Source organism: Megascapheus bottae, chromosome 29, assembly GCF_031878675.1.
Source record: "Megascapheus bottae isolate mThoBot1 chromosome 29, mThoBot2.hap1, whole genome shotgun sequence".
NCBI classification, from domain to species: domain Eukaryota; kingdom Metazoa; phylum Chordata; class Mammalia; order Rodentia; family Geomyidae; genus Megascapheus; species Megascapheus bottae.
The window spans coordinates 10,844,168-10,871,564 of record NC_143537.1 but is presented as its reverse complement, the minus strand read 5'-3'; the positions used below and the strand labels follow the sequence as shown (position 1 = coordinate 10,871,564).

The 27,397-nt window shown below is 42.2% G+C and overlaps 1 protein-coding gene across 4 annotated transcripts; it reads right to left on the bottom strand.

Moving 5' to 3' along the window:
• Positions 1-1,377: 1,377 nt before the first annotated feature.
• Positions 1,378-26,354, bottom strand: LOC150044732 (uncharacterized). 4 transcript variants are annotated; one of them, XM_090320893.1, is made up of 6 exons: positions 26,010-26,354; positions 15,685-15,775; positions 11,322-11,368; positions 8,971-9,097; positions 8,203-8,292; positions 1,378-6,965 (listed from the first exon to the last, which is right to left on the bottom strand). In XM_090320893.1, exons 1-6 carry the CDS (start codon positions 26,334-26,336, stop codon positions 4,618-4,620), a joined length of 3,030 nt encoding a protein of 1,009 aa, XP_090177019.1. In that variant the 5' UTR covers positions 26,337-26,354; the 3' UTR covers positions 1,378-4,617. The 4 variants fall into 4 exon arrangements, with proteins under 4 accessions (XP_090177019.1, XP_090177021.1, XP_090177020.1 ...); XM_090320895.1 differs by lacking the exon at positions 26,010-26,354 and having other exon boundaries at positions 8,971-9,059; positions 15,685-15,715; XM_090320894.1 differs by lacking the exons at positions 15,685-15,775; positions 26,010-26,354 and adding an exon at positions 11,788-12,467.
• Between the last annotated feature and the right edge of the window lie 1,043 nt (positions 26,355-27,397).

Here is a 27,397-nt window from a genome sequence, read left to right as displayed (position 1 = left end):
ACCTTTGGTCCCCAAAACCAATGCATAACATCTAACTCTCAGGAAGGTTTATTAGAACTGGGTCTGAACTGAAGAAGAATCTTACCTACAGGATCTTACTCTTCACTAGATGAGCCATATCTTTTCCTATTCCAGGCTGTGCAGACACAAACATTGCCAAGAATGTTCTTCAGTCACTCCTGTATCAGACTAGATTGTGCTATGTGCTGTGTTGTTTTGATGCGGTTGGGCCTAAAGTTCATATTCTGGAGGCTTTTTCCTGACTGCGGCAGTGATAGGTGAAACCTTTCCAAGATATTGCCTTAGAAAGGTAAAAGTTTATTTGTGTATACCACACTATGAATGCTTTTAGTACCACTCAGGCCCCATGTGGTTTCATGTATTCTAACTATAATCCAAACCTCTGAATCCTAGAAGTTTTCTCCTGTATTATGAATATTATGTATGCTGAAATAGATACTGTGAAGGAAATGGGAGCACCCTGGCTGTACACAAGAAGAGACAGGACAATTCTATCCTCCTCACCATCCAAATCAATCACATTCATGTGACTTAGTCCATTGGCATTGTCATTTCCACCTCTTCCTGCATCCCCCTCTAATAATATGAAAGAGATTACAGTGAGAATGAGGCTGTCTTGGGTCAAATGGCACAGGTGCATCCATAGTTGACTGTTGACAGCCAGAGACATGAGTTCCTTGAGCAACACGTCAGAATCTGTCACCTGCCTGGTGTGGGTGGCTCGCATCTATAATCCTAGCTCCTCAGGAGGCTGTGATCTGAGGATTGTGGTTCAAAGCCAGCCTGGGCAATTAAGTCTGTGAAAATCTTATCTCTAATTAACCAGCAGAAAACCAGAAGTGACACTGTGGCTTAAGTGAGAGAGTGATAACCTTGAGCTGAAGAGCTCACGGACAGCTCCCAGGCCTAGAGTGTAAGCCCATGACTGACCAAAAAAAAAAAAAAAAAAAAAAAAAAATGGAAACCTGAGGCTTGCTAGTTTGGTTAGAAGGCATAGTTAGTTTTCTTAGCCTTGGAAGCTACAACAAAAGGTCAGATAGCTTCGGTTTCAAGCCATCACATCTTCATATAAATTGATGAGATGGACATTCTCTCTCTACTTGCCTTTACTTGTGCAAGTGCCTGTATAAATAAATGCACTGAACTATGGCATGTGCTGCTTCAGTCCACATGACATTTGAATGCTGACAGCCCACCTGGCAACAGTTTTCTCTATTATGTGCATTTATATCTTTTTCTCCATATCCTATTATCTTTACAGAAAAACTGATCAAGTCAAGGTTAACATTAAAATTGCTGCTACCAAGAAACACATGACTTTCACAGTCAAGCATGAAGGAATCTTTTTTGCATATATAACATTCATTTATTTGAACCTTTTAAAATATATTGAAGTAGTTATTATAGAATACAGTACAACCTCAAATGACAGAGAGCATTCTGCAATTTTGATTATGATAGTCTAGGTTTAGGAGCAAGAACTCCCTAATATGTTGGCTAGGAATATTGTGACAGAAGAGTGAGTGCAAATCTCTAGCTCAGGTGACAACAATATGTAAAAGGTGTTTATTTTTTATTACAAGAATGCCAAGGTATTCCATACAGACATTCATTAATGCGCAATTGATAAATTACTACTGATAGTAATAATTATTGCATTGATAATATTTTGCCGATTGTCAATGTTATTAAATATCAGCATTATTAAATTTTCTTCTTGAAAGTTATACTCAATAATTTATTAATTAACTGCTATGAAAAAATAGACAAATTTGCCAGGCTTGGTGGCTCATGCCTGCAATCCTATCTGCTCAAGAAGCTGAGATCTGAGGATCACAGTTCAAATCAGCTTGGGCACTAAAGAACAGAACAGAAGATGAGACTTTTATCTCTAATTAATCTCTAGAAAATGTAAAGTGGGGTTGTGACACGGGCCCAGAGCTTAATCCCCATGACTCACAAAAAAAAAAAAAAGAATTGATGTTATTCCTTCTGAACTGTGAGATCACTCATTTTTCTTATTTTAAGTTAGCAGCCTGGTTGTCACTGGAGCACTCTGAAATTAATAGATAATGTACCAACCAGGCTTAACTAGTATTTGCACAGTATTTTCTTCAACAGTAAGAGAATTTGAGTGGTGTCTCACCTTCAGGTGACATGAAACATTCATCAGAACAGACCCATTGTGGTCCATAAAACATACTTTGACATACGTTAAGGAAAAATTTTTAAAAGACTTTGCAAGTCCTAGCTGGGTGACAGTGGCTCATTCCTGTCATCCTAGCTACTCAGGAGTCTAACATAGGAGAATTGTAGTTTGCAGACAGCCCAGGAGGAAACGTCCATTTGAGACTCTTATATCCAATTCACCACATGAATACCAGAAATATTTGTGGCTGTGGCTCAAGTGGTAGAGTGCTAGTCTGAAGTACAAGGAGACTCAGGGAGTCAATGCACAGGTCCTGAGTTCAAGCCCCCAAACCAAAAATAAATAAATAAATAAAAAGAAACACAGAACCTTGAAAAAAGGCACCAGAAGATGGAAAGCCCTCATGCCACAGACTGGGTGAATTACCATGAACATAGCCATCCTCTTAAAAGCCAAAGTACAGATTCAATACGATGCCCATGAATGTGGCATTCTTCACAGAAATAGAAAATAAATTTTAAGATGGATATGGAAACATAAAGATAACAAAGACCAAAAGTATAAGTAAGCCAAGCACTGCTGGATTTGCACAGTAGACAATTATTATGGAGAAAAATTCATTTTTAATGTGAAGGATTTTATGTTGTAAATGAATGTTTACTTATGTGATTGTATCAATTAAAATTAACACACATTAAATGCAGAAGAAAATGGCTTAACACTGTTTTCTTTGCAATATAGTACATCATCACTGATGAAAGAACACAGCTCGGCACTGGTGGCTCTCACCTATAATCCTAGATGCTCAGGAGGCTGAGACTTGAGAAGTCTAAGATACTCTTTTCTCTAACCACTAGTAAACCAGAAGGTGCCCTGTGGCTCAAGGGGCAGGGAGGTAGCTTTGATCTCAAGACCTCAGGGACAATTCCCAAGCTCAGAGTTCAAGTCCCACAAATGAGGAAAACGAACATTTTTCCCAGAATCTTCATCTGGCTCTAGTTCAGGGGCCCCACTGTTTGGCAGCCACAGACAAAGTTTTCTGCCATAATATTCTAGATTACTTGATCATGATCTTGACCTCACAGGTGGGCATTCCTCACAGCAACAAGAACAACCTGTCCGACGTATTGCAGTAGATCCAGGAACTGACATCTTGCTGGAAGAGGCTCAGTGGTTCAGTGGCTAACAAGTAATGATTAGTTTACATTAAATTGGCTTTGCCTGTAATCCCAGCTATCACAAAGCTGAGATCTGAGGATTGAGGTTCAAAGCCAACCTGGGCACTAAAGACCTAAAGACTGTGTTTTTTTAATTAATTTATTTATTTTGCCAGTCCTGGGCTGGGACTCAGGGCCTGAGCACTGCCCTTGGTTTATTTTTCTCAAGGTTAGAGCTCTACCACTTGAGCCTCAGTACAATTTCTGATATTTTTCTATGTATGTGGTACCGAGAATCAAACCTGGGTCTTCATGAATGCTAGGCAAGCACTCTACCAGTAGGCCAAAAGCCCAGCCCAGACTGTAAGACTTTTATCTCCACTTGATCTCTAGAAAAGAGGAAACGGGGCGTGGCTAAACGGGTAAGGCAGTAGCCCTGAGCAGAAGAGCTCAGGGACAGTGCCCAGGATCAGAATTCAAGCCCCATGTCCCACAGAGAATAAAAGAATTGTTTTGTGAACCAGGTGTGGTAGGTCATGCCTATCATCCTAGCTATTCAGGAGGCTCAAATGGGAAGACTGCAGTTCAAAGCCAGCACAGGCACTAAAAAACATGAATCTCTTCTCTCCAATTAGTCAATAGAAGATAGGAAGAAGCACTGTGGCACCAAGGGTTGGGCAATAAATAGCTTTGAGCTAAAGAGTTCAGGGACAACACTGAGGCCCAGAAGTACGGCAGGAGCCTTGAGCTGCAGATCTCAGGGACAGTGGCCAGGCCCAGAGTTCAAAGCCCCACAACTGCCCCCTCCCAAAAAATGTTTCTTGCCTGTAATAATTGCACGAATGATGCAGTATAGTGTAATTTTTGTTGTTGTTGGGTCATGGGGCTTGAGCTCAGCCTGGACACTGTCTGTGAGCTCTTCAGCTCAAGGTTACTACCTTAATATTGAGCCAAGCCCCATTTCCTGTTTTCAAGAGGTTAATATGAGAAAGAGGCTCAGGTACCTTTGTGTGCTAGCTGGCATTGAGCCTTGATCCTCAGATCTCAGCCACCTGAGTAGTTAGAATTACAGGCGTGAGCCACCGCAGCAGCATCAGCAGCCGGCCAGCTAAAGTCTGTGAGATTCATCACTTAATCACCAGAAAACCAGAAGGAACTGCACATGGCTCCAGTCATAGGACGATAATCTTGAACTGACAAGCTCAGTTCAACACCCAATCCAAGAGTTCAATCCCCACAAATGACAGTAAGGTCTGACTTACGAGTAAAAGACTTGCACAAATGTTATGTTCATAACGTGTCTGTCTTGTGTGTAGTTCTCTGATGAGCATTAAAGCTTGACTTTTGGCTGAAAGACTTTCCACATTTGGTACATTCATAAGGTTTCTCTCCTGTGTGTGTTCTTTGATGAACATGAAGCATTGAGTTTCTCCTATAAGACTTTCCACATATATTACATTGATAAGGTTTCTCTCCTGTGTGTGTTCTCATATGAATGTTGAAGCTTGACTTATCCACAAAACACTTTCCACATTCATTACATTCATAAGGTTTCTCTCCTGTGTGTGCTCTCTGATGGATAATAAGGTTTGATTTCTTAGTCAAAGACTTTCCACAAATGTTACATTCATAAGGTTTCTCTCCTGTGTGTGTTCTTTGATGATCTTGAAGGTTTGTTTTTTGCGTGAAAGACTTTCCACACTTGTTACATTCATAAGGTTTCTCTCCTGTGTGTGTTCTCTCATGGACAGTAACTTTTCCTTTCTGCGTGAAAGACTTTCCACAAATGTTACATTTATAAGGTTTCTCTCCTGTGTGTGTTCTCTTATGAACGTTAAGGGTTGATGTATGCCTGAAACACTTTCCACATTGGTTACATACATAAGGTTTCTCTCCTGTGTGTGTTCTCTGATGAACATTAAAGCTTGACTTTCGCTTGAAAGACTTTCCACATCTGTCACATTCATAATGTTTCTCTGCTGTGTGTGTTCTCTGATGTACATGTAAACTTGACATTTTCCTCAAAGATTTTCTACATTTGTTACATTCATAAGGTTTCTCTCCTGTGCGTGTTCTCTGACGAGCCTGAAAGTGTAACTTTTCTGTGAAAGACTTTCCACATTGGTTACATTCATAATATCTCTCTCTTGTGTGTGTTCTCTGATGAACATTAAGGGTCCACTTTTTCCTGAAAGACTTTCCACATTTGTTACATTCATAAGGTTTCTCTCCTGTATGTGTTCTCTCATGGTCAGTACATTTTGATTTCTGAGTGAAAGACTTTCCACACTTGTTACATTCATAAGGTTTCTCTCCTGTGTGTCTTCTCTCATGGTCAGTACATTTTGACTTCTGAGTGAAAGACTTCCCACACTTGTTACATTCATAAGGTTTCTCTCCTGTATGTGTCCTCTGATGAGCCTTGAAGTGTGAATTTTGCATGAAAGACTTTCCACACTTGTTACATTCATAAGGTTTCTCTCCTGTGTGTGTTCTCTGATGAAGCTTAAAGCTTGACTTATACCGGAAAAACTTTCCACATTCCTTACATTCATAAGGTTTCTCTCCTGTGTGTTTTCTTTGATGAACAGAAAGGTATGACTTAAAGGTGAAAGACTTCCCACATTCCTTACATTCATAAGGTTTCTCTCCAGTGTGCGTTTTCTGTTGAAAACAACGTTGTAACTTCCTGGTCAAAGACTTCCCACATTTATTGCGTTCATAAGGTTTCTCTCCTGTGTGTGTTCTCTGATGCAAAGCAAGGTATGACTTCTGTCTGAAAAACTTCCCACAGTTGTCACACTCATGAGGATTCTCTCCCTTTTGTATTCTCTGATGGGTACTGAGAGCAACCTTCTGACTGGAATTTTTCCTACATGCCTCATAGTCACAGACTTTCTCTTCTGTAGGCATCTGAGGTTGAAAAGTCGGGTCTGACTTCTGAGAGACAGATGTTGAACATTTGCTATACTCGACGAGCTTCTTGGGATATGTGCTCTGAGGTCTTGTAAAGTGTCCTTCCTTACTGAATGATTGCTCACATTTAGTACATGTACAAGAATTCTGTCCTGTGTACTTCTTCTGATGTGTAGTGACTGCAGGATTTAACTTGTATGTTGTTCCACATATAGTACTTTCAGAAGTGTTTGGCCCTCCTTGAACTATTTCTTGGGGAAGGACAACAGATTTATCATACTCTTCTCTACATTTTTCATGGCTATCAGAGGACTCTGCCATACAAATCCAATTAGGTCTCAAGAATTTATTCTCTAAGTTTAATATCTTCCCTTCTTCACCATACTGAAAATACTGCAGCTTACTTGGCATATAATACTTTTGACTCAAATGCTTTGAAGATCTGGCAGATTCTTCAATCATAGGCCTGTATGTAGCATGCATCTCATCTGGCTTACTAGAGAAAAGCATATTCTCACACTCAATGAATTCCTCAGTCCTCATCTCGAAGGAGTTTTCATTATTACTAATTAGCTCTGGTTTATGTTTAGAGCTCCAATGAAAACTTGTTACTAATTGTGCTCTTTCCTCAATGGGGTAACAATTTGTGACTGCTACTTCACACAGACTTTCATGTGGACTTTCCAGAAATTTCTTAAGCACATCCTCCATTTCCTGGACATCTAAAACAAGTCACAGAAAAAAATATAAAAATGTAAATGAGATACAAAAGTTCTGTAAAGTTAAAGAAACTTTCTCCCATCTGAACACTAATAGAGTGTGAAGTATCTAAGTGGGAACTGATATGAGAAATGGATGATTTTCTCCACAATATATTAATTAAGGAGGTAATACTGGTATTTTACCATGGAAAATAATTTTCTTCTGTAATTCAGTTTTTCTTCTTTTTCATATCTCCTTTTTACTCAGTTTTGTTTAGATGTTGTTTTATTCATCATTGGGGAATAGCTGCTTTGTTTCATTTATTTATTTTTTTGCCAGTCTTGAAGCTTGAACTCAGGGCCTGAGCACAGTCTTTGGGCTTGCTCCAGGCTAGAGCTCTACTATTTGAGCCACAGCACCACTTCTGGCTTTTTCTTTGAATGTGGTATGAAGGAACTAAACCTAGGTCTTCTTGCATGCTATGCAAGCACTCTACCACTAGACCAAACTCCAGGCCTACTTTGCTTTCTTTTATTTTCTTATAATAATTTATGTATATCTAGATGCTTTCCTTCTCAACCATTAGGTGAGGTATATGCAGAGACCATTAGAGTGGTTTAGACATTCCTTTGCTTTTCACCTCATCAGGAATGGTTCCTGATAGGAAGAATTTATAGCTACATATCTTCAGTTCTAACTACTCACTAAAAATCTTAGGGAATTACAAAATGCATTTCTCTTAATTTTAAACCAAACCTCCTCAAAATTCCTTTTCTGTCATTCCAGTCAGATCCATGGAAGACGAGATACTCCCACTGATCACCTAGATAAGCATCTTGTTTGGACTAAAACTTTTGGTTTGGGAATCACAATCTCTCCCTATCACCAAGAAGCTACTTTACTTATGAGAGAGTAACACTCTGGAGTACTTATTTCATCAACTTGGATAGCCCTAGTTTCAAAAAAAATTAAAAAAGAATCTCTTCACTTTTAATTTTCTTCTTTTGTTTTAGCGTAATTTCCACAGAGAAAAATAATTGCTAACTTTAATTTTATTGCCACACAGAATTTAGGATGTCTCCATATGAATTCTTTATTGTCAAGTGTTTTAGACAAAATATCACCTAGATCTCTGCCACACATACGACTCATGAAAAGTAATATGACTGACTGCTGAATATACCAGGAGTTGAAGCTACTAACTGAACCTGAACTCTGGATCTAACAGAAACCACTCTGCAAAACACATTAGCTCACCTATGAAATTCATCTCTGAAGTTTCTTCTACCCATGGTGCTTCATCTTGCTCCAGCTTGACAATCAATTCAGGTTTATAAATACAATGCCCTGTGTATAAGAAATAGTGGACAACCATTGATTATGCTGGGTTATCAGTACTGTAAGATCTCAGACATCCTATTTACAAAGTTGCTTTTAAATCCAGTTTCTCATTTCTCCCATGGATGACTTTCTCCCAGCTTTGAATTTATTTTGCTAGTTTTGTGAACTCAAGCTGATTAGATATTTTGCTCAACCCTAACATTCTATCAGTTTGAGTTCCAGTTTTACTTCTAGTTTTTGAGTGGTTAATTCGAGATAAGCATCTCATGGGTACTTTCTTTCCTTGCTGGTTACAAACTAAAATGCTCAGATTTCAGCCTCTTGAATAGCTAGGACTACAGGTAGGAACCCCTGTACCAGGTATCAGATTTGGATTATAAATACATACTTGAAATTAATGGTTTCCAAATCATTATTACAATAGTGATATATATTCTATTCTGTAGTGAATATCCACCCACAATAATTACCTCAACTTTGGGAAGAAAGTCTGTTAGTGTCACATAGATTTATCAAAATGTTCCTTTGACTTCCTGTAGAGTTTCATAATCTAATTGAAGATAATCTTAGAAAGAAATCACACTTTCACATGGAATGGAATCTTAAACATAAATAACAAATAGTCATATATCTACTAAAATACAAAGCATTTAAACTTCAAAGTTAATGTGACTTCTTGCTCACCCAAGAACACCAGGTTGCTGTAGGTCTCCAGCATTACATCTCTATACAGGGTCCTCTGAGCAACGTCCAGGTCTTTCCACTCCTCCCAGCTGAAATTCACAGCTACATCATCAAATGACACCACATTCTGTGAGGGCAAATTTATTCCTATAAATTAATTATCCCTGAGTCATGAAACAACAACTCTGGAATTTCAATCTTCTCCATATGTTTCTGTCTCAATATGAAATGTTTGGGTCTGGGGCCGGGAGTTTGGCCTAGTGGTTAAAGTGCTTGCCTAGCATGCACGAAGACCCAGGTTCGATTCCTTGGTACCACATCCATAGACAAATGCCGAAACTGGTGCTGAGGCTCAAGTGGTAGAGCTCTAGCCTTGAGAAAGTCCAAGAACAGGGCTCAGGCCCTGAGCTCAAGCCCAGGACTGGCAAAAAAAAAAAAAAAAAAAAAAAAAAAAAGAAATGTTTGGGTCTTGCTGTGTTACTTATTCAATGGGAGAACTAAACATCACAGTAGAAATATCTGCCTCTATAATAATAATATAATATATAATAAGTAATTTTTCTGGTATTTTCACAACCTACCTCAGTGAAAAGTCTATTCAGATCTATTAACGCATACTCCCAAGCTGAGCGGGGTGGCTCATGCCTGTAATCCTAGCTACTTAGGAGGCTGAGATCTGAGGATCAATTCAAGGCCAGCCCAGGCACTTTAAAGCCTACAAAGCATGAGACACTTATCTTCAATTATTAATTTGAAAATGGGAAGTGGGGCTGTGGCTCAACTATAGGGCAATACTCTGGAGCTGAAGAGTTCAATGACAATGCCCAGGCCCTGAGTTCAAGCCCCATGACCCTCCCCCATAAAAGAAAAAAAAAAAACTACTGCCAAAGTGGTAGTGTGGCTCAATGGTAGCCTTGAGCTGAAGTGCTCAGAGACAGAGCCCAGGCTCAAAGTTCAAATCCCAGGATCCACAGAAAAAAAAAGTGTCTACCCTTTTATGGGTAGAAGTTTGGCCTAGTGGTAGAATGCTTGCCTAGCATACAGAAGACCCTGGTTTGATTCCTCAGTACCTCACATTCAGGAAAAAATGCTGATGTGGTGCTCTGGCTCAATTGGCAGAACTCTACCCTTGAGGAAAAAAAAAAAAACAAAAACAAGGACAGTGCTCAAGCCCTAAGTTCAAGCCCCAGATGTGGCAAATAAAAAAAAAACCCTCAAAGGGTCAGGAGTGAAGCCTAGTGGTAGAATGTTTGCATAGCATCCACGAAGACCTGGGTTCAATTCCTCAATATCACATACATAGAAAAAAGTGGCGTTGTGTAACAAGTGACAGATCGCTAACCTTGAGTAAAAAGTGTTCAAGGACAGTGACCAGGCCCTAAGTTCAAGCCCCTCAACTGGCAAAAAAAAAAAAAATGCTCTCATAAACAATCAGAACACATTCAGGATAGCTTGTGAATTATATATGACTTTAGTAGATCTGCAAGATGCACAGTGTCCAGGTGGATGTTAGAGGGAGTAACTATACTCAAGAAGTAGCTAATGAAAGCCAGCGCAGTGACTCACAATTGTAATCCTAGCTACTCAGTAGGCTGAGATCTGAGAATCAGTTGAAAGTTAGCCCAGGCATTAAAGAACCTGAGACTCTTATCTCCAATTAGTCAATAGAAAATGGGAAATGGGGCTGTGGCTCAAGGGGTAGGGCAAGAGCCTTGAGGTAAAGAGTTCCAGTACAATGCCCAGCCCAAGGAGGAGTGCAGTAGTCTGGAGCTGAAGCCAGGGACAGCACCCAGGCCCATTTCAAGTCTAATGACCCACAAAAAAATAAAAAATGTAAAAAAGAACTAATTAATGAGGAACAGGGTAGGGGAGGAAAAAGGGGATAAAAACAGGAGAAGGGCCATCAAGGTTCGAGAAGTAATGGACCCACTACCTGATGAATCTAACTATAACCCCTCTATACATTACCCAAACATAAAAAACAGAAGTAGCTACTGATTTATTTGGTCCTTATAAAATTTGACCTATTTACCAGAGGGAAGTGTATCACATGGTTCTAACTTAGACAATAATGTTGGAAGCAAAGCAAGTCCTATTCTCAGACAGAAGGTGAAAAGAAAAACAAATGGAAGAGAAACAAGGGGAACAAAGAGACAGGGAAAAGAATGAAGAAGAGGGACAGAAAGGAGTGGAAAAGAGAAGAAACTGGAGAAAAGGAAAGTAGAAAAAGCCAAAAAGTGGTATTATGACTCAAGTGGTAGAGGGCTAACCTTGAGGAAGTTCAAGGACAGTGCCCAGGCCCTCACTTGAAGCCCAGGATGGCAAAAGTCAATAAAGAAAGAACAACTCACCAGAGATGCTTTCATTCTTTCTTCCTGTTGACAATGACCACTCGATTCTGGAAGTATAGGTGGGAGAGAAGGCAAATGAAATAGTCAAGCAAGAGCCTGTGTGATTTTTGCTCTAGATTTTCCCACTCAAAACATTATACATGGGCTGGGCACCCTCCCGCCTGTAATCCCAGCTACTAAGGAGGCTGATATATAAGAATGGAGGTCTGAAGCCAGTCCAGGCATTGAAGAACATGAGATTCTTTTTTTTTTTTTTTTTTTTTTGCCAGTCCTGGGCTTGAGCTCAGGGCCTGAGCCCTGTCCTTGGACTTTCTCAAGGTTAGAGCTCTACCACTTGAGCCTCACACCACTTCCGGCTTTTTTCTATATATGTGGTACCAAGGAATCGAACCCGGGTCTTCATGCATGCTAGGCAAGCACTTTAACCACTAGGCCAAACTCCCGGCCCCGAACATGAGATTCTTACCTCCAATAATTCACTTGAAAATGGGAAGTGGGGCAGTAGATCCAGGGGTAGTATGGTAGCCTTGAGCTGAAGAGCTCAGGGACAGCACCCAGGCCCACAGTTGAAGCCCCATAATCAAAAAAAAGAAAGAAAGAAAGAAAGAAAAAAGAAAAAGAAAATGACATCTTTACTAAAACTAGATATTTTGCTTTTCCTTTTCTTTCTCTTTCAATCTTTCTTCCTTTCTTTTGTCTGTCTTTCTTTCTTTCTTTCCGTCAGTCCCAGGCTTGAGCTCAGAACTTGAGCACTGTCCCTGGATTTTCTCAAGACTAGCACTCTATCACTTGAACCACAGCACCACTTCCAGCTTTTTTTTCTCTGTATATGGTACCGAGGAATTGAACCAGACTCTCCATGCCTATTAGGCAAGCGCTCTACCAGTAAGTAGGCTAAACTCCCAGTCCTGAACTAATTTTCTAGTAATATACAGGTTCCTAGGACTCCATTGGACATTTGTGTTCTACATCATTTATTTACATATTCATAATCCATGAAAAGCATGCATGGTAAGCTATTTTGCACCCAAAGTTCTTCAGGAAACATGTATATAGTACATATGTCTTGTGTTATAATGCTGCTGCAAAGGTGGTCAAATGGCACATTTACCAGTATCCAAATATGCAGACCACCCTTGTGCCATGACTCACAATTTGCTACTTAACAAGCTTTGGCCAAAGAGACATCAGTAAAGATGGCGCAAACACAGGCCTAGACATTCCTGATGCTCACTTCCATCAACAGTCACATGAAGAACCTTGGCCATGCTGCTGGAGATACAGGGCCTAATAAAGACCCATCATAAAATAATCCTCACAGGACTGACTCAATCCCAACCAACCATGCTCAGCCAAAAAGAGGCAGAAGATGACAGTCTCACATGTTACTTAAACAATACTAACAAATTACCAACCCAAGGACACCCCAAAATGTATATACTTAAAACATAATATAATAAATAAAAGAATATGTGCTTTTGCTTGTATCTGTTGGGTGGTTTATTACCCAGGAAATGCTATTATTCATAGTTCAGTGTTTTCTTTACACAATCACATGGAGTGTAAATTCTTAATATATAATAACATGAACTTTATATTGACATATACAAAAAATGAAAATGTACTCTGGAGACTGCAGGGATGCTGTATGTGGGAGGAAAGGCAATATGAATCATTTAAAGACAATGTTTGCATATTAGTATTGGGATTTGTACATCCCAAGAATGGTTCTGTACCTTAAAACTTAAAGTGATGGGTGGAGAATTTAGCCTAGTGGTAGAGTGCTTGACTAGCATGCACAAAGACCTGGTTCAATTTCTCAGTACCACATACATAGAAAAAGCCAGAAGTAGTGCTTTGGCTCATGTTGTAGAGCTCTAGACTTGAGAAATCCCAAGGACAATGCTCTGACCCTGAGTTCAACCTCGAGACTGGAAAAAAAAAACTTAAAATGAATTTAGTATAGGCTAACAGTCCATATTCACAATACTTAAGGTCAGAACTGTTACAGATTTCAGGATGGGATATTTTCTTTCTGTTTTGGGATTTGGACTCTCCCTACACATTAATGAATGAAAATCGTCCTTGAAATTTAAAGTTTCTATTTTAGACTATACTATTTAATTAGTGAGTATTTAAAAGAAGGCACTGTAATTAGGTTGTGGTTGCTTGTTCATGGCTGTAATCCTTGCTACTCGGAAGTCTGAGTTCTGAGCATAAGAAACTAAAGGCCAAGGGCAGGAAGGAGTCTGAGAGACTCTGATCTCCAGTAAACTACAGAAAGCAGCTGAAAATGGAGATGTGATGCATTGTGTTTTATCAGTTGTTCAGAAATACATGTTTAGGCAGTCTTTCTTTTTGGGGGGATAGTGGGGATCAGGGGGCTTGAATTCTATGCCTGGGCTCAGTCTCTGAACTCTTCACCTCAAAGCTACCACCCTATCCTTGGGACTGGGCTTTGTCTCTGAGCTCTTCAGATCAAGGCTACAGCCCTACCCCTTGAGCCACAGCCCCATTTTCAGTTTTCTAGGGATTCATTGGAGATAACAATCTCACAGTCTTTAATGCCTAGCTGGGCTGACTCTGAGGGCTGGGTTGGCTTTGAGTAGACATCCTCAGGTCTCAGCCTCCTGAGTACCTAGGATAATATAAATGAGACACCACAACAGTCTCATTTTACTTTATGTAAAACAGGCTCATTATCCTAGTGGAGAAATTGTCATTTGCCAAAAACATAAATAATGAGAACAGTATCCATATTGGTAACATTCTCAAGTTGAAAAAGCCATAGAAAATGCAGAGGTTAAAAACAGGATCACCGGGCCAGGAGTTTGGCCTAGTGGTAGAGTGCTTGCCTAGCATGCACGAAGACCTGGGTTTGATTCCTCGGTACCACATACATAGAAAAAAGCCAGAAGTGGTGCTGAGGCTCAAGTGGTAGAGCTCTAGCCTTGAGAAAGTCCAAGGACAGTGCTCAGGCCCTGAGCTCAAGCCCAGAATTGGCAATAAAAAAAAACAAAATAGGATCACCAGGTATCAACAAGAATTTTTAAAGGAGTCCTTACTATCAATTGACTTCAATTCCCAAAAAGTACTTCCTAAGTGACATAATACTTTTTTGAACAGATTGTTACAATAAGCTAATACTAGCTAATACTTCAGCATATGTAACAGCTGCAAATCATATAAACTTCAGCCAGACACATTACCTGAAGTTTCCTTCTGTAATTTTTCTTATAATGCCAAAGAGAGATCGCAAACTAGAAAGGATAGTGGGGAAAGGCTGAACACATTCATCACAATAATATTAAGGATTATTACATAAAGATACTTTTAGTTTTGATAATTATCCTTCCATCCTAAACCACAGCATCGTGTCCCCTCTGAAAACTAGGCTCTGGCTTATTCCTCAGTTCACTCTTAACAGTTGGTCTAAACCTTCTAACAAGTGATTGATAGTGCTGGAGGAAAGACTATCACATGAACCTTGCATTCTGAAAAGTACAACCAATGAATGTTTAAGGCAAAGAAAAGTAAAGTCATCATCCCCTGTCTATGTTTTTCTACCTCTGCTCTATATGGCTTATCAGAGGTGACAAGATCTGTCCTTTCAGGGAGATTGCTATTCAGAGTGCCCTCCTTCCAACATTCCTAAGTTTCATCCATAAAATTACAGGAGAAGGGGCTAAGAGTTTGGTCTAGTGGTACAGTGCTTGTCTAGCATACATGAAGGCCTGGTTCGATTCTTCAGTACCGCCTACATAGAAAAAAGCCACAAGTGGTGCTTTGGCTCAAGTGGAAGGGTTCTAGCTTTGAGAAAGCCCAAGGACAGTGCTTAGGCCCTGAGCTTATGCCCAGGACTGGCAAAAAAAAAGGAAAAAAAAGTATAGGACAAACACATACTACTCCAATATCCCATGTAGCACATTCCCTAGACACAACGTCATGTACCAACACGTGTGAACCCAAGCCAGGAATGCTAAGGCTAACAAACTAGAAGCAGAGCAGAAAAACCTCTAGGAAAAAGAATACAAAACCTAAAAAAACAGTTGCCATATGACAAGACTCAAGGTAGGTACACACTTCTCAATTTCATTAGAATTATTACTATGTTCATTTTATTCTTTGGCCAAGTAAAGAAAATCACCAGAGTGAACAGCAGACTTTCTGGGTCAGAGGATAAACAGACAGATTTCCAACTTTCCTAGTCTGCAGAATCATCCATCATGCTCTTGGAACCTCTGGAGTCATGAGGGCTAATGGCAACAGCAGCTCAGGAACCTCAAACCAAACATCAATCCCAGACTGGGGGAACATGTGGATGGTAGACTCTGGTCCTGAGTCAGCAGCTTGGGGTTCTTACCTGACATCGGCTCTGCAGACTGAGATCCCTTCTGAGTACAGCTCCCAAAGTCCACTAAAGACAGGCTGGGTACTGGCTTCAGAGCTTGGGCCTAGAGAAGACAAAACTGTGTATCAGAGTCCTTCTAGCAGCACACTTCTTGTGTCAATTTAGAGCTCTCAAAATCAAACAATAAATTTCTCTGAGAATCCCAAATCTCAGCTATGAAGTATTCAGGAGTTTATGGGTTTTCTGCCTTTCCTTTGTTGTTGGTCCTGTGGTTTGAACTCAAAGCGAGGGCATTGTGCCTGAGCATCTGCTGTGTTCTACTTGCATTCATTTAATAATTACTTCAGCTAACTAGTATAAAGTTTCCTCACAGGCATTTCTTAGAGCATAGTACATCACTCTTGTTCTTCAAGGACATGGTAGTTGAAGTATCCGAATGAATGTGGGTAGAGGAGTGAACTTTGGGGTAGGTCTGTGTTGTTATGAACCTTGATTGCTTGTCTCAAACCAGTTCTATTTTTCTTTACAGTTTGCATGGCTCTTCTATGATCTGAGAAATTCCTCTCAGTAGCTCTAGGCTACATATCTACTAGGAAACCTCAGACTTACCTTGCCAGACCTTATCCATTAAACTATGGAATAAATCTTTTGTTCCCTCCCTCATATCTGAGATCCAATGCTTCTTTGTGGAAACCTGTAAATGGGGTGCTATGAGGTGTAATAAAGAGAATTGGAATGCCATTTTCTGACTGCCGTGAAGCTGTGAGAGGCCGAAGAAAGAGCAATTGCTCTTAGCATTACAGAGACCCAAGGTTCAACCCTCAATTTGAGTTAATCAGAGATTAACAAGCCTAGCTGGCACGGTGGCTCACACTTTTAATCCTAACTGCTCAGGAGGCTGAGATCTGAGGATCTCAGCTCAAAGCCAGCCCAGGGATTAAAGTCCCTGAGTCTCTTTATCTCCAATTAATCAAAGAAACAAGAAGTAGGGCTCAGACTCAGGGCTAGGCCGGTGGCTTTGAGGCCCAGGGAAAGGGCGATAGCCCTGAGCTCAAGAGCTCAGTAACAATGCCCAGGCCCATAGTTCTGCCCTCCCCACACACAAAACAAAGGTTACAGTAACATAACATCAATTATTTTTTTCTTGTAATGTATAGACAGGTTACAGCTATATTCGCCAGATAGTAGATGCATTCATTACTTCTCACACATTGATACCCCTTCTCATGTTTTTGTCCCCATTTCCTTCCCCTCATCCCCTCCCGTTAACATCAATTCTTTTGAAACAGGACTTTTACTGTGGCAGTTACATATTACTCAGCAGTATATCAGGGTACATTCCTCTGAAAACAGGATCTAGGGTGTGGGGTCATGGAGAAACTGGGGTTTGTAATGTCTGTAAGGACTGGATTAGATTATGATTAGCACTATCAGCTAGTTCAGCTCCCTGAGTTTTAGGGGGAGGTCGCCCTCCAATGGGGAGAACTTAAACCAATAGCTAAGATCTCCTTCAAATGACTCCTGGAGCTGTTACTGGACATCAGAGAAAGCACATAGCCAACTGTCCCTGCCCTTCTGCTGCTTGAGGGCTGGAAGCCGGACTCCACCACCAAGTCATGGCTGCGGGGGAGGGGGGGTTTGTCACCCCACCAATGCCAGTCCTGGCTTCTTGGAGCCACCGAGACCACGATTCTCTCTTCTATCTTGCGAGCAAAAGACTGTATCCATCCACATCTGCCTTCCTGTGGAGCATGACCACCATCCGGGAGCGATCTGGTGGGTCTCACATCAGACCTCCCCCCTCCCGAGCCTAAATGGTAAGTCCAGCTCCATCCTGCCCACAGGTTGGAGAGAAAGCGCCAGTGTTGGTTTGCTAGGTGCTGACTGGTGCATGCTGGGAGCTGCTGTGCAGCGCTCCCTTTGGCGCCCTTCCTGTGGCCTCCAGGATCCAATCCTCTGCTGCTGACAGTCAACATCCTGAGTCTTTGCAGACAGTTGTGGATTTCTGCTGATGCCCAGACCTAGGGGTCTGGGGCTCACCACTTGCTTTTGCTGGTGCTGAGTATACCAAGATCTGCTTTGATCCTGGGATGTGCTCTGAGCAACACTAGCACTGAGCCACACTCCCAGCACTAAGCCTGGTCTTTCTTGCCAACACCAACCACCTTCTTCATTCTCCATTTGAAGTTGAACCTTTTTTTTTTTTTTTTTTTGGTTTTTAATCAGGCCTAGGGCTTAAATTTGGTCTGGGCAATGTCATTGAGCTCTTCAGTTCAAGGCTACCACCCTACCATTGAGTGAAATTCTATTTCCCTTTTCTTGAGGTTAATTGGAGATAAGAGTCTCAAGTCCTTTTATGCCAGACTGGCTTTGCATCTTGATCATGAGATCTCTACCTCCAGAGTAGCTAGGATGACAGGAGTAAGCCATCATGCCTGGCTGAGTCTCACACTATTAGTTCCCTAGCTGGCTTTGAACCTCGATCCTCAGATCTCAGCATCCTTACCTAGGCATACAGGAGTTTAGTTTGTCCATCAGTAGACATTTGGGTTGTCTCTACCGTTCTAGTACTGAGAATAAAGTCATAAACAATATTATATGCCTTTTATATTGAGCACACTGCTGTAACAGAACATCCAGACGCATCCTTTCATAATAGACCAGGGGGGAACTGTTAGGACTCATGGTTGTCTTTCCTTCACATTAACTACCATGACAATTCTTACAGCATATGAGGCCCATATGATGTGACTGACTTTTCTCCTAGCTCAAGATCTTGACATTTTTCTAAGTAAATATCCAACAAGTTGACAAATAAGCAGTGCTTTTGCAAATTTGACATGTTCTTCTCTAGAAACTTCTTCAATTTTTTTTTTTTTTTTGGTCAGTCATAGGGCTTGAACTTGAACTGGGTGTTGTCCCTGAATCCCTGGGTGTTGTCGACCCAGGTGGACAACCAGGTTGTTCCTCGGTGTTGTCCACCTCAAGGCCTGGTACATGATCACTAGAGCCATAATGCTACTTCCTCTTCTAAACCTTCCAGTTGACCTTAATGCTTGATGGCTCCTGCCTGTAATCAGGAGGTTGATATCTAAAGATCTCTATTCAAAACCATCCTAGGCAGACAAAGCTGACAGGCTCCTATCTCCCATAAATTAGCAAAAAACTCAAAATGAGGGCCGGGAGTTTGGCCTAGTGGTTAAAGTGCTTGCCTACCATGCACGAAGACCCGGGTTCGATTCCTTGGTACCACATACATAGAAAAAAGCCGGAAGTGGTGCTGAGGCTCAAGTGGTAGAGCTCTAGCCTTGAGAAGGTCCAAGGACAGTGCTCAGGCCCTGAGCTCAAGCCCAGGACTGGCAAAAAAAAAAAAAAAAAAAAAAAAAAAAAAAAAAAAAAAAAAAACTCAAAGTGAATATTTGGCTCAAGTAGTAGTGAATCTGCCTTTCAGGAAGAAGTCAAGCACTGGAATGAGACCCTCAGTTCAAGCCTCAGCACTGGTGGAAGAGTGTGTGTGTGCGTGTGTATGTGCCTGCACACGCACAAATACACAAAAATAAATATTTGTGCTTCTGTCTGTCATCTCAGCAACTAGATCAAAAGTTTGCCTCAGCAAGCCCTTCTCTGGACAACTGATCTAAAATATTATCTAAATTATTAACCTTCCTTCCTCTCCCGTTCCCTGATTTTTTTCAGAACAAGTCTGTTTCATCCTGCTGTCCCTTAGCCTTTTCTTTCTAGGTTAGTGCTCTGCCACCAGGGCCACAGCTCCACTTCCAAGGAAAAGTTAAATGAAAAGAAACAAAATTAAACGAGAACCTCTACTTGACACTTTACACTTCACCACGTGTGGCCGACCCACAAGACCAACCCTCCCTGGGAGAGGAGGGCCCCTTAATCCTTGTCTGAGTTTCTATGAAATGGATGGCCTGCCTTGGCCACTCAGACTTAGGAACATGGGGCAGAGGTTGCATCCTCATCTGTAGCCTCGCATGCCCAGCTAGATCTGGGTTCCCAGTCTAATCTGCTCCATCAGAGAGAGTGAATAATGACATTTAATTTAGCTCTGTGCAATAAAGCCACCAATATGTGTTGTAATTAAAGCACAGGGACACAAATCCCCATATTTTCAAAGTCCCTATTAGTGAGCTGACAGCTTCCAAAAGCTGGAAGTGGAGATGTTCCTCAAAGTGGTAGAGTGCTAGCAAAAACACCTGTTCCCAGGATACATTACCTTGGAGAAATCAGCTTCAAGGGGAGAGATTTTATTTGGTTCATGATTCAGAATTTTCCACCTGTGGTTCCTTGCACACCTGTGCATCCATGAGGTTGGTGGAGGAAAGCTGCTCACCTTAAGCTAAGGAAGCAGACACAGACAGAAAGGAGCTGGCTGGAGTCAAAATAGCCCCTTCCAGGAACACCTTCATTGATAAACTTCCTCCCAGAAGGCCTTTCTTCCTTAAATTTACACACACCACTACCACCACTGTCAAAAAGCCACAGAAAGAACCCCAATGGCTCATCTACTCGTCTTGTAGGGCCTACCTGTGAATGAGATACATTGGAGAGCAGACTTTGAGCAGATGAGCTTTGAGAGGACCAGCCTAAGTACAAAAGTCCTAAGTGTTCAGTGAAAAGCTCTGCTGACTGATAAGCTTGATGACCCAAGATCAAGTCCTGGTCCTCAGGAAGCAGTAGGGGAGAGGGGAAGATAATGAATAAAAAAGATAAAAACATTTTATAAATTTTCAAAAATTGTATCTTTGAGCTCAATGGCTCACACCTGTAATTCTAGCTACTCAGAAGGCTGAGATCTGAGCATTGTGGTTCAAAGCCAGTTCAGGCACCAAAAGTCTATGAGATACTTATCTCAAATTAACCACTAGAAAACTGGAAGTACCGTCGTGGATCAAACAGTAGGGTGGTAACCTTGAGCGGAAGAGCTCAGGGACAGTGCTCAGACCCAGAGTTCAAGCCCCACAACTGACAAAAATAATAATGGGCAGGGATTTTTGCCTAGTGGTATAGTGGTTGTCTAGGATGCATGATGACCCAAGTTCAATTCCTCAGTACCACATAAATAGGAAAAGCCAGAAGTGATGCTGTGGCTCAAGTGGTAGAGCTGTAGCCTTGATTAAGCCCAAGGACAGTGCTCAGGCCCTAGTTCAAGGCAGGACTGGCAAAAAGTATTGTATCTTTAAAAACAAAAGCTTATCTGTTTTTAATTTCTATATATGGGATCATTTTCCCAGTAAGGAAGGTTTTCATGGAATCATACATTTTTTGGTCTCCTTCATCCTGGACCTAGTAAATATCAGGAAGGATATTCACCATTAATGTGCCACTGAGTTAATTCTGATGGAGTATTTCTCCTTATGAAATATGTCCCCCTTCGATCTCACCAATATTGCTTATTATTCTGAGGAATAAATTGATGAATTATTCTATCAAATGAGATATTTAGAGTATCTAATGGAAGAGAAGTCATAAAGGAGATTCTAAGATGAATTTAGAACTGTTTGGAACATTCTCCACATGATGCTAATGTTTACAGAATTGGAATCGCTTAAAGAGGTAAAACACCAGCCTATTCACATATTGTTGCTGAGCCAGGTACTCTGTCTCATCAATGTTCACACCTATACCTCCTAATAGCAATTTGTGTTTGAGAGAGTGAGACATTCTCTCCTGGAAAGCATTAGAGCTTATATTATCATCCAGAATACACTTGGGCTATATTCAGGGTGCTAGTAAAAGCACAATGGAAGATTATAGCTAATAAGGTTTCTAATTTTTTTTTTTTTTTTTTTTTGCCAGTCCTGGGCTTGAGATCAGTGCCTGAGCAATATCCTTGGACTTTCTCAAGGCTAGAGCTCTACCACTTGAGCCTCAGCACCACTTCCGGTTTTTTTCCATGTATGTGATACGGAGGAATTGAACCTGAGTCTTCGTGCATGCTAGGCAAAGCAGCCTACCACTAGGCTAAACTCCCAGCCTACGCTTTCTACTTTTATAATAGGTATTACATTGTTTTTCAAAATCAAGATATTCTTTGAAAATACAAGAAGCAAACATATGCATGCTTGCACATGCATGCCTATCCCTGAATTGTTGAAAAGATTGAAGTAATTAATGCAGGGGCTGAAGCCTGGTACGACCTAGCAACTTCCATGTTAGGGAAGCTAGGGAAACTAAATTAGATTCAATGTGGCAGGGGAGCCATTTTTTCCCAGTTATGGGCCTGGCCTGTTCTCTTGATGAGCTTACCACTGAAACACATCCATCTTCTCACACAGACTGTCTGCTCTCTCTGTGGAAACAGTGCAAGGTATCTGGGTCTGCATGTGCCCTCAGCTTTCCAAACAGTACCTGGCAAAGCAAAGAACCCCCTAATCCTGCATGACCAGGGGCAGATAAGCTATAGGACAAGTAGCTAGAGATGTCAGGCTAGGTTAGGAATCACCTATGGATTCAGCAAGCACTTTTCTACCTCGTAGGTCACCTTGACAGCACAGGCAGGATCCTGAGCACAGTGTGAGGGCAGAGGAGACCTGTTTGTACTGAGGACAGTGTGGATGGTTGCTGGAGGCATGGGACATGTTAGGAGGAGGGTAAGGAAATACAAGCATGTCTGGGAAGCAGGAGTGAGATTTGAGGATATGAAGGGGTAAGGGTGTAAGAAAGGGTGGGAAGGGTTGGGTTTTATAGTTGCATAGGCTTCTAGGCCCGAAAGCTGACACACAAAAGTGATCAGTGCTCACTCACCATTTAGGACCATCAAATTTTGGAAGGTAGTTATAGTTGCTGCAGAGATGAATGGTTCCAGACAATTACATGGAGAAGGAGGGGGGATAAGTTTCTGAATACCAGAACCGTGGGCAAGGTCTATAAATGGGATCTGATATAGTTCCCCTTTCATGTAGATAGTTCCATTTTCCTACCTACTGAGCAGATGTCAGGGAATGCTGAAGAGACCCCCCAAAAAATGTGACAGATCATCCAGTTCCAGGACAGCCATAGTGACAGAGAGCAGGAATCCACCTCACTCTCATGAACCAGGGTTGAAGTTCTGCATTGCCACAGAACTGTTAAATACCCTTAGAGCACTGCTAATGTTCATTTCTTTTGGAGGCAATGACACATCTACTTTTATTTGTTCTCTGCCAGCCTTTCTTTTTTTTTTTTTTTGGCCAGTCCTGGGGCTTGGACTTAGGACCTGAGTACTGTCCTTGGACTTTTTTCAAGGGTAGAGCTCCACCCTTCAGCCACAGCATGACTTCCAACTGGTTTTGTTCTATGTCTATGGTGCTGAGGAATAGAACCCAAGTCTTTGTACATGCTAAGCAAGCACTCTACCACTAGGCCAAACCACCAGCCAATATTTTGTTTTTTAATTTCATTCTTTTTCTTTTTTTGGGGGGGGGGTTGGTACTTGGGCTTGAAGTATGGGCCAGGCATGGTCCCTGAGCTCTTTAACTCAAGGTTTGGGTGTTCTCTGTGCTCTTCAGCTCAAGGTTACTGCCCTACTCTTGAGCCTAGCCCCACTTCCCATTTTTTATAGGTTAATTGGAGATAAATTCTCAGGTATTTTTGTACCCAGGGTGGCTTTGAACATTGATCCTCAGATCTCAGTCTCCTGAATAGCTAGTATTACAGGCATGAGGCACTATGCCTGGCTTTTAACTTGTCAGTCTCAGAACAAAATGCTGCCTTTGTTTCCCTAGTAAATGGAATTACAGGCCTCTGTCAACATACCTTGTCCATTAGACATGATTATCTTGGGAAAAGATGATCAAAACCACTGACTTCAAGGTATATATCTATATACACTTACACATCTCAAAGGATAACATCTACTAAGTTATTTATTTTCCACTGAGGTTATACTGCCTGAGCAATCTGTAGTGTTCTTTACATTATAATTTATTGTTATTTTAAAAGTGATTTGCAGGGCCTGGAATGTAGCCTAGAGGTAGAATGCTCATGCACAAAGCCCCAGGTTCAATTTTTCAGTACCACATACACAGAAAAGGCAGGAAGTGGTGCTGTGGTTCAAGTGGCAGAGTGCTAGCCTTGAGCCATTTCCCCAACTTAATGCAATTTAAGGGGAGTTTAAGAAATACTAATCATATCACTTACATTTTACCACCAGATGTCCAGTGTCAGTCTGCAAGGAAAAAGGACGATGATGGTCCACTAAGTCCATCTAACTAGGTATAGATGAGCAGTTTTGTGCCAGTTTACTTATTTCACCATGCGTGGACCCTCCCTAAGGCCTGTCCCACCATGGGAACCCAGAGCTGCAGATTTGCCAGTTCCCCTTTCACCCCCAAAAATGGTCACAAAGGACTATCCTAAGTTTTCCTGGTCCTTTCTTTTGGCATTTGATTACCTAAAGAGTTTTAAAAGACAGGCTAAGTTTCTGACATGGACAAAAAAATTCACATTTAAATTTTGATACTTATGTCCAAACTTAAGGATATAAATTCCAAATTCCCTAGTGTCTCTGGGCTAAACAAGCTAAACAATACTTACAATTTAAACAGTTCTATGCATTATAATACCAGATTTTGTTTTTAAATGCAGATTTCAGAATCTTTAGAAAAATTCAATTAACCAGTTCCTCCTTAAAATAATGCAATACTCCTTTGAGACATTGGAAACATTTAAACCTAATAATATTCTTGAAGTTTAGACTTAGATTTACACAATTGCCTTCGTGTTTCAAGGATCAGCATGCTGACAATTTAACCTTGAACATGTTCCCTCACACCCATTCATACACACATTCATACTCAAAGATCTTAAAGCGCGCAAAATTAATATCAGTCATACATTCTCCGGAAGTTTGTGTCAAGAGAGCTTTGCCAATTTTACTCCTGCAAGTCAGAACCAAGTTCAAAACAAAAGTTTTACAAGGAAACTTAATTACATAAGGAATCTGGTCAAGGGGTCCTCTGCTCAGGCGAAAAACAATTTCCTGTATTCTCTGGATGGCTGTCAAATCGAAAGTACTGCAGTGGGCCATCCCACATTGAAGGGGGGCCCTAGGAGGAACAGAAGGTGACCCACTTTTTCTTTTGAACTATTGCACTGTTGTTACTGACAGTCTCCTGCACATCCTGCCAATGTGCAAGGATCAGATCTAAGGGAGAAGAGGTGCTGCTTCCCACGTTCAAAGGATAAAATAAGAGAACCGACAAAGTAAAGACAAACAAACAACAGATTACAAGCAACAAATGTAAACAAAAAGCTGAATTTTCCTGGGACCTATTACCAGATGGCACCCCCTCACTACTTTCAGAGGGAAGCTGCCCAAACACACTCCACCTGGTCAAGGGAGGAATCAGGGAGACTCCTTCTTCCCCTCCCTGGGGAGTGTTGTCAAACCAGAGGGACACCTCTTTAGAGTCCCCAGAGGGCTTAGGGTCCAGAGGGCCCTGGCCCAGAATAGGGATCAGGACATCTTCCTTTCCCTCCGGGATCACTGTCACTGTCCAGACCCGTCTTTCCCAGTGAGAGCCTGCCAGATACAGACTCGACCCATTGCCACAAGAGGAAAGTAAAAACCATAACAACACAGACACAGACTAACAGCTAGAGCTCTTACCGATCACAGAGCAATAAACCTTCCATCCTCCAGAGGGTCTCAGCGGGGTTCCTGGGGGATCCCGGACAGAGGAGCCCACAGATGCAATGCCCAGGTTGTGAGACCACCACCAAGAAGAGCACGGAGAGTCAGAAGCTCCAAAATGCAAAAGCAAGCCTTTATTCAGGCAGGCTGTGGCTTGGGCTTTGTCCTGCACGGGACACAGTGGAGCTTAGGAGGAAGCAGAGCTGAAATTTTACAGGGCTTTTAAAGGCAAAGACCACTATTTACAGCAACACAGCAACCAGATGTTTGAGTGAGATAAAGCGGGGGTCAGGGACTTTCCAGGGCGCTGAAAGCTAATGGGAAGTTCCCAGGAGGGTTGAGTCCTTACCAGCTGTCTGAGGGTAGTTTTATGGCTTGGAAAACAAATGATATCATTGGATTTTATGGCAATTCTAATTTTAACAGACAAGTCAGTTCCTGGAACTTCTGGACACCACAATCCTGTTTCTTTAATTTATGGGAGCTTTTGGGTATAAACAACAAAGTGATTGCTGCCTCAAATGGGGGGGCAGCTTTTTTTTTTTTCACCTCTTCAAGGAAAAGGTTGGGAGGGGAGGGGAGGAGGGCTACCTCTCTAATAGCTGCCATTGAGGACTCAGGAAGAGGAGGAAGATGGAGGTAAAGGATTGAAGCAAACCGTGTGGGGGGCAGTGGATAGTGGGGGTTTCTGGCCCCATCGCACCTGTCTGGCTGTGGGAACCAGCGCCGCTCCCGTCCTCTCCAGGTGCGCTCGGGCTGCTGCTTCCTCTATGGAGTGCAAAGCCACAGGTTGGGCGGGCTGGGCAGGCAGACCAGGGCCGCTGGTGCAGAGCCACCCGCTGCGGAAGCTGCTTCTCTTTCCGCTGCCCCCGCAGAGACTTTGAGTCCCTTCAGCCCTGCTCCAGGCCCAAGTCCATCCCTGCTGTGGTCCTGTGGCCCTGCCCCAGGTTCCGTGCCCGGCGACTGCATCTCCCGAGGTTGTGGAGGTGAAAGCACCAGCTCCTAAAGCACCAGCGGTGGTGCTGGACATGGTGGAGGTGGCCCAGGCCACGTGCCACCTTCCCAAGCCCTCCCGCGGCTTGATGGCCGGAAGCCGGACTCCACCACTAAGTCATGGCTGCGGGGGGGGGTCACCCCACCGACGCCAGTGCTGGGCTCCTGGAGTGATCTGATGGGTCTCACATCAGATCTCCCCCCTCCCGGGCCTCAATGGTAAGTTCCGCAGGGCGGGGAGAAAGCAAAAGTGTTGGTTTGCTGGGCGCTGATTGGTGCATGCTGCGAGCTGGTGTGCAGGGCTCCCTTTGGAGCCACTCCTGTGGACTCTGGGATCCAATCTCATCCTCCTCTGCGGCTGCTGTCAACATCCTGCGGCTTTTCAGACAGTTTTGGATTTCTGCCCCTCTTGCTTTTGCTGGGGCTGAGGAAACCAAGACCTACTTTGATCCGGGTATGGGCTCTGGGCAAGCATTAGCACTGAGCCACACTCCCAGCACCTAGCCTGGTCTTTCTCACCAACACCAGCCACCTTCTTCTTTCTCCATTTGAAGTTGACCCTTTTTGCCCAAGGCTAATGTTCTACTAGTGATTCCCACCTCATTTTCTTTATTTTGTGTTTTCTTTTCTGTCAGCCCTGGGGCTTGGACTCTGTCTAGGCCCTGTCCCTGAGCTCTTCAGTTCAAGGCTACGGCCCTACCTTGGAGTCAAATCCCATTTCCATTTTCTAGAGGTTAATTGGAGATGCAAATCTTGATCGTGAGATCTCTGCCTCCTGAGTCGAAAGGATTATAGGAGTAAGCCACCATGCCTGACTGAGTCTCACACCATTAGTTCCCTGGCTGGCTTTGAACCTCGATCCTCAGATCTCAGCCTACTTACCTAGGTGTACAGGGATGAGGCATTGCGCCCAGCTACTTAAAGTATTTTTAAAGGTTCATTCCTATTTAGCATGGGTCAGAATGTCATTCCTCTTTAAGATTGAATAATATATGGGGCCGGGAGTTTGGCATAGTGGTTAAAGTGTTTGCCTAGCATGCATGAAGACCCGGGTTCGATTCCTTGGTACCACATACATAGAAAAAAGCCGGAAGTGGT

What these genes read in the sequence shown, in the direction of transcription:
- LOC150044732 (XM_090320893.1), bottom strand. Translation starts at nt 26,336, where the DNA reads ATGTCCAGCACCACCGCTGGTGCTTTAGGAGCTGGTGCTTTCACCTCC. An exon ending in GTCTGCAGAGCCGATGTCAG is followed by an intron (nt 11,369 to 15,684) that starts GTAAGAACCCCA and finishes CTATACTTCCAG; the next exon opens with AATCGAGTGGTCATTGTCAA. An exon ending in TTCAGAGATGAATTTCATAG is followed by an intron (nt 6,966 to 8,202) that starts GTGAGCTAATGT and finishes GACTTGTTTTAG; the next exon opens with ATGTCCAGGAAATGGAGGAT.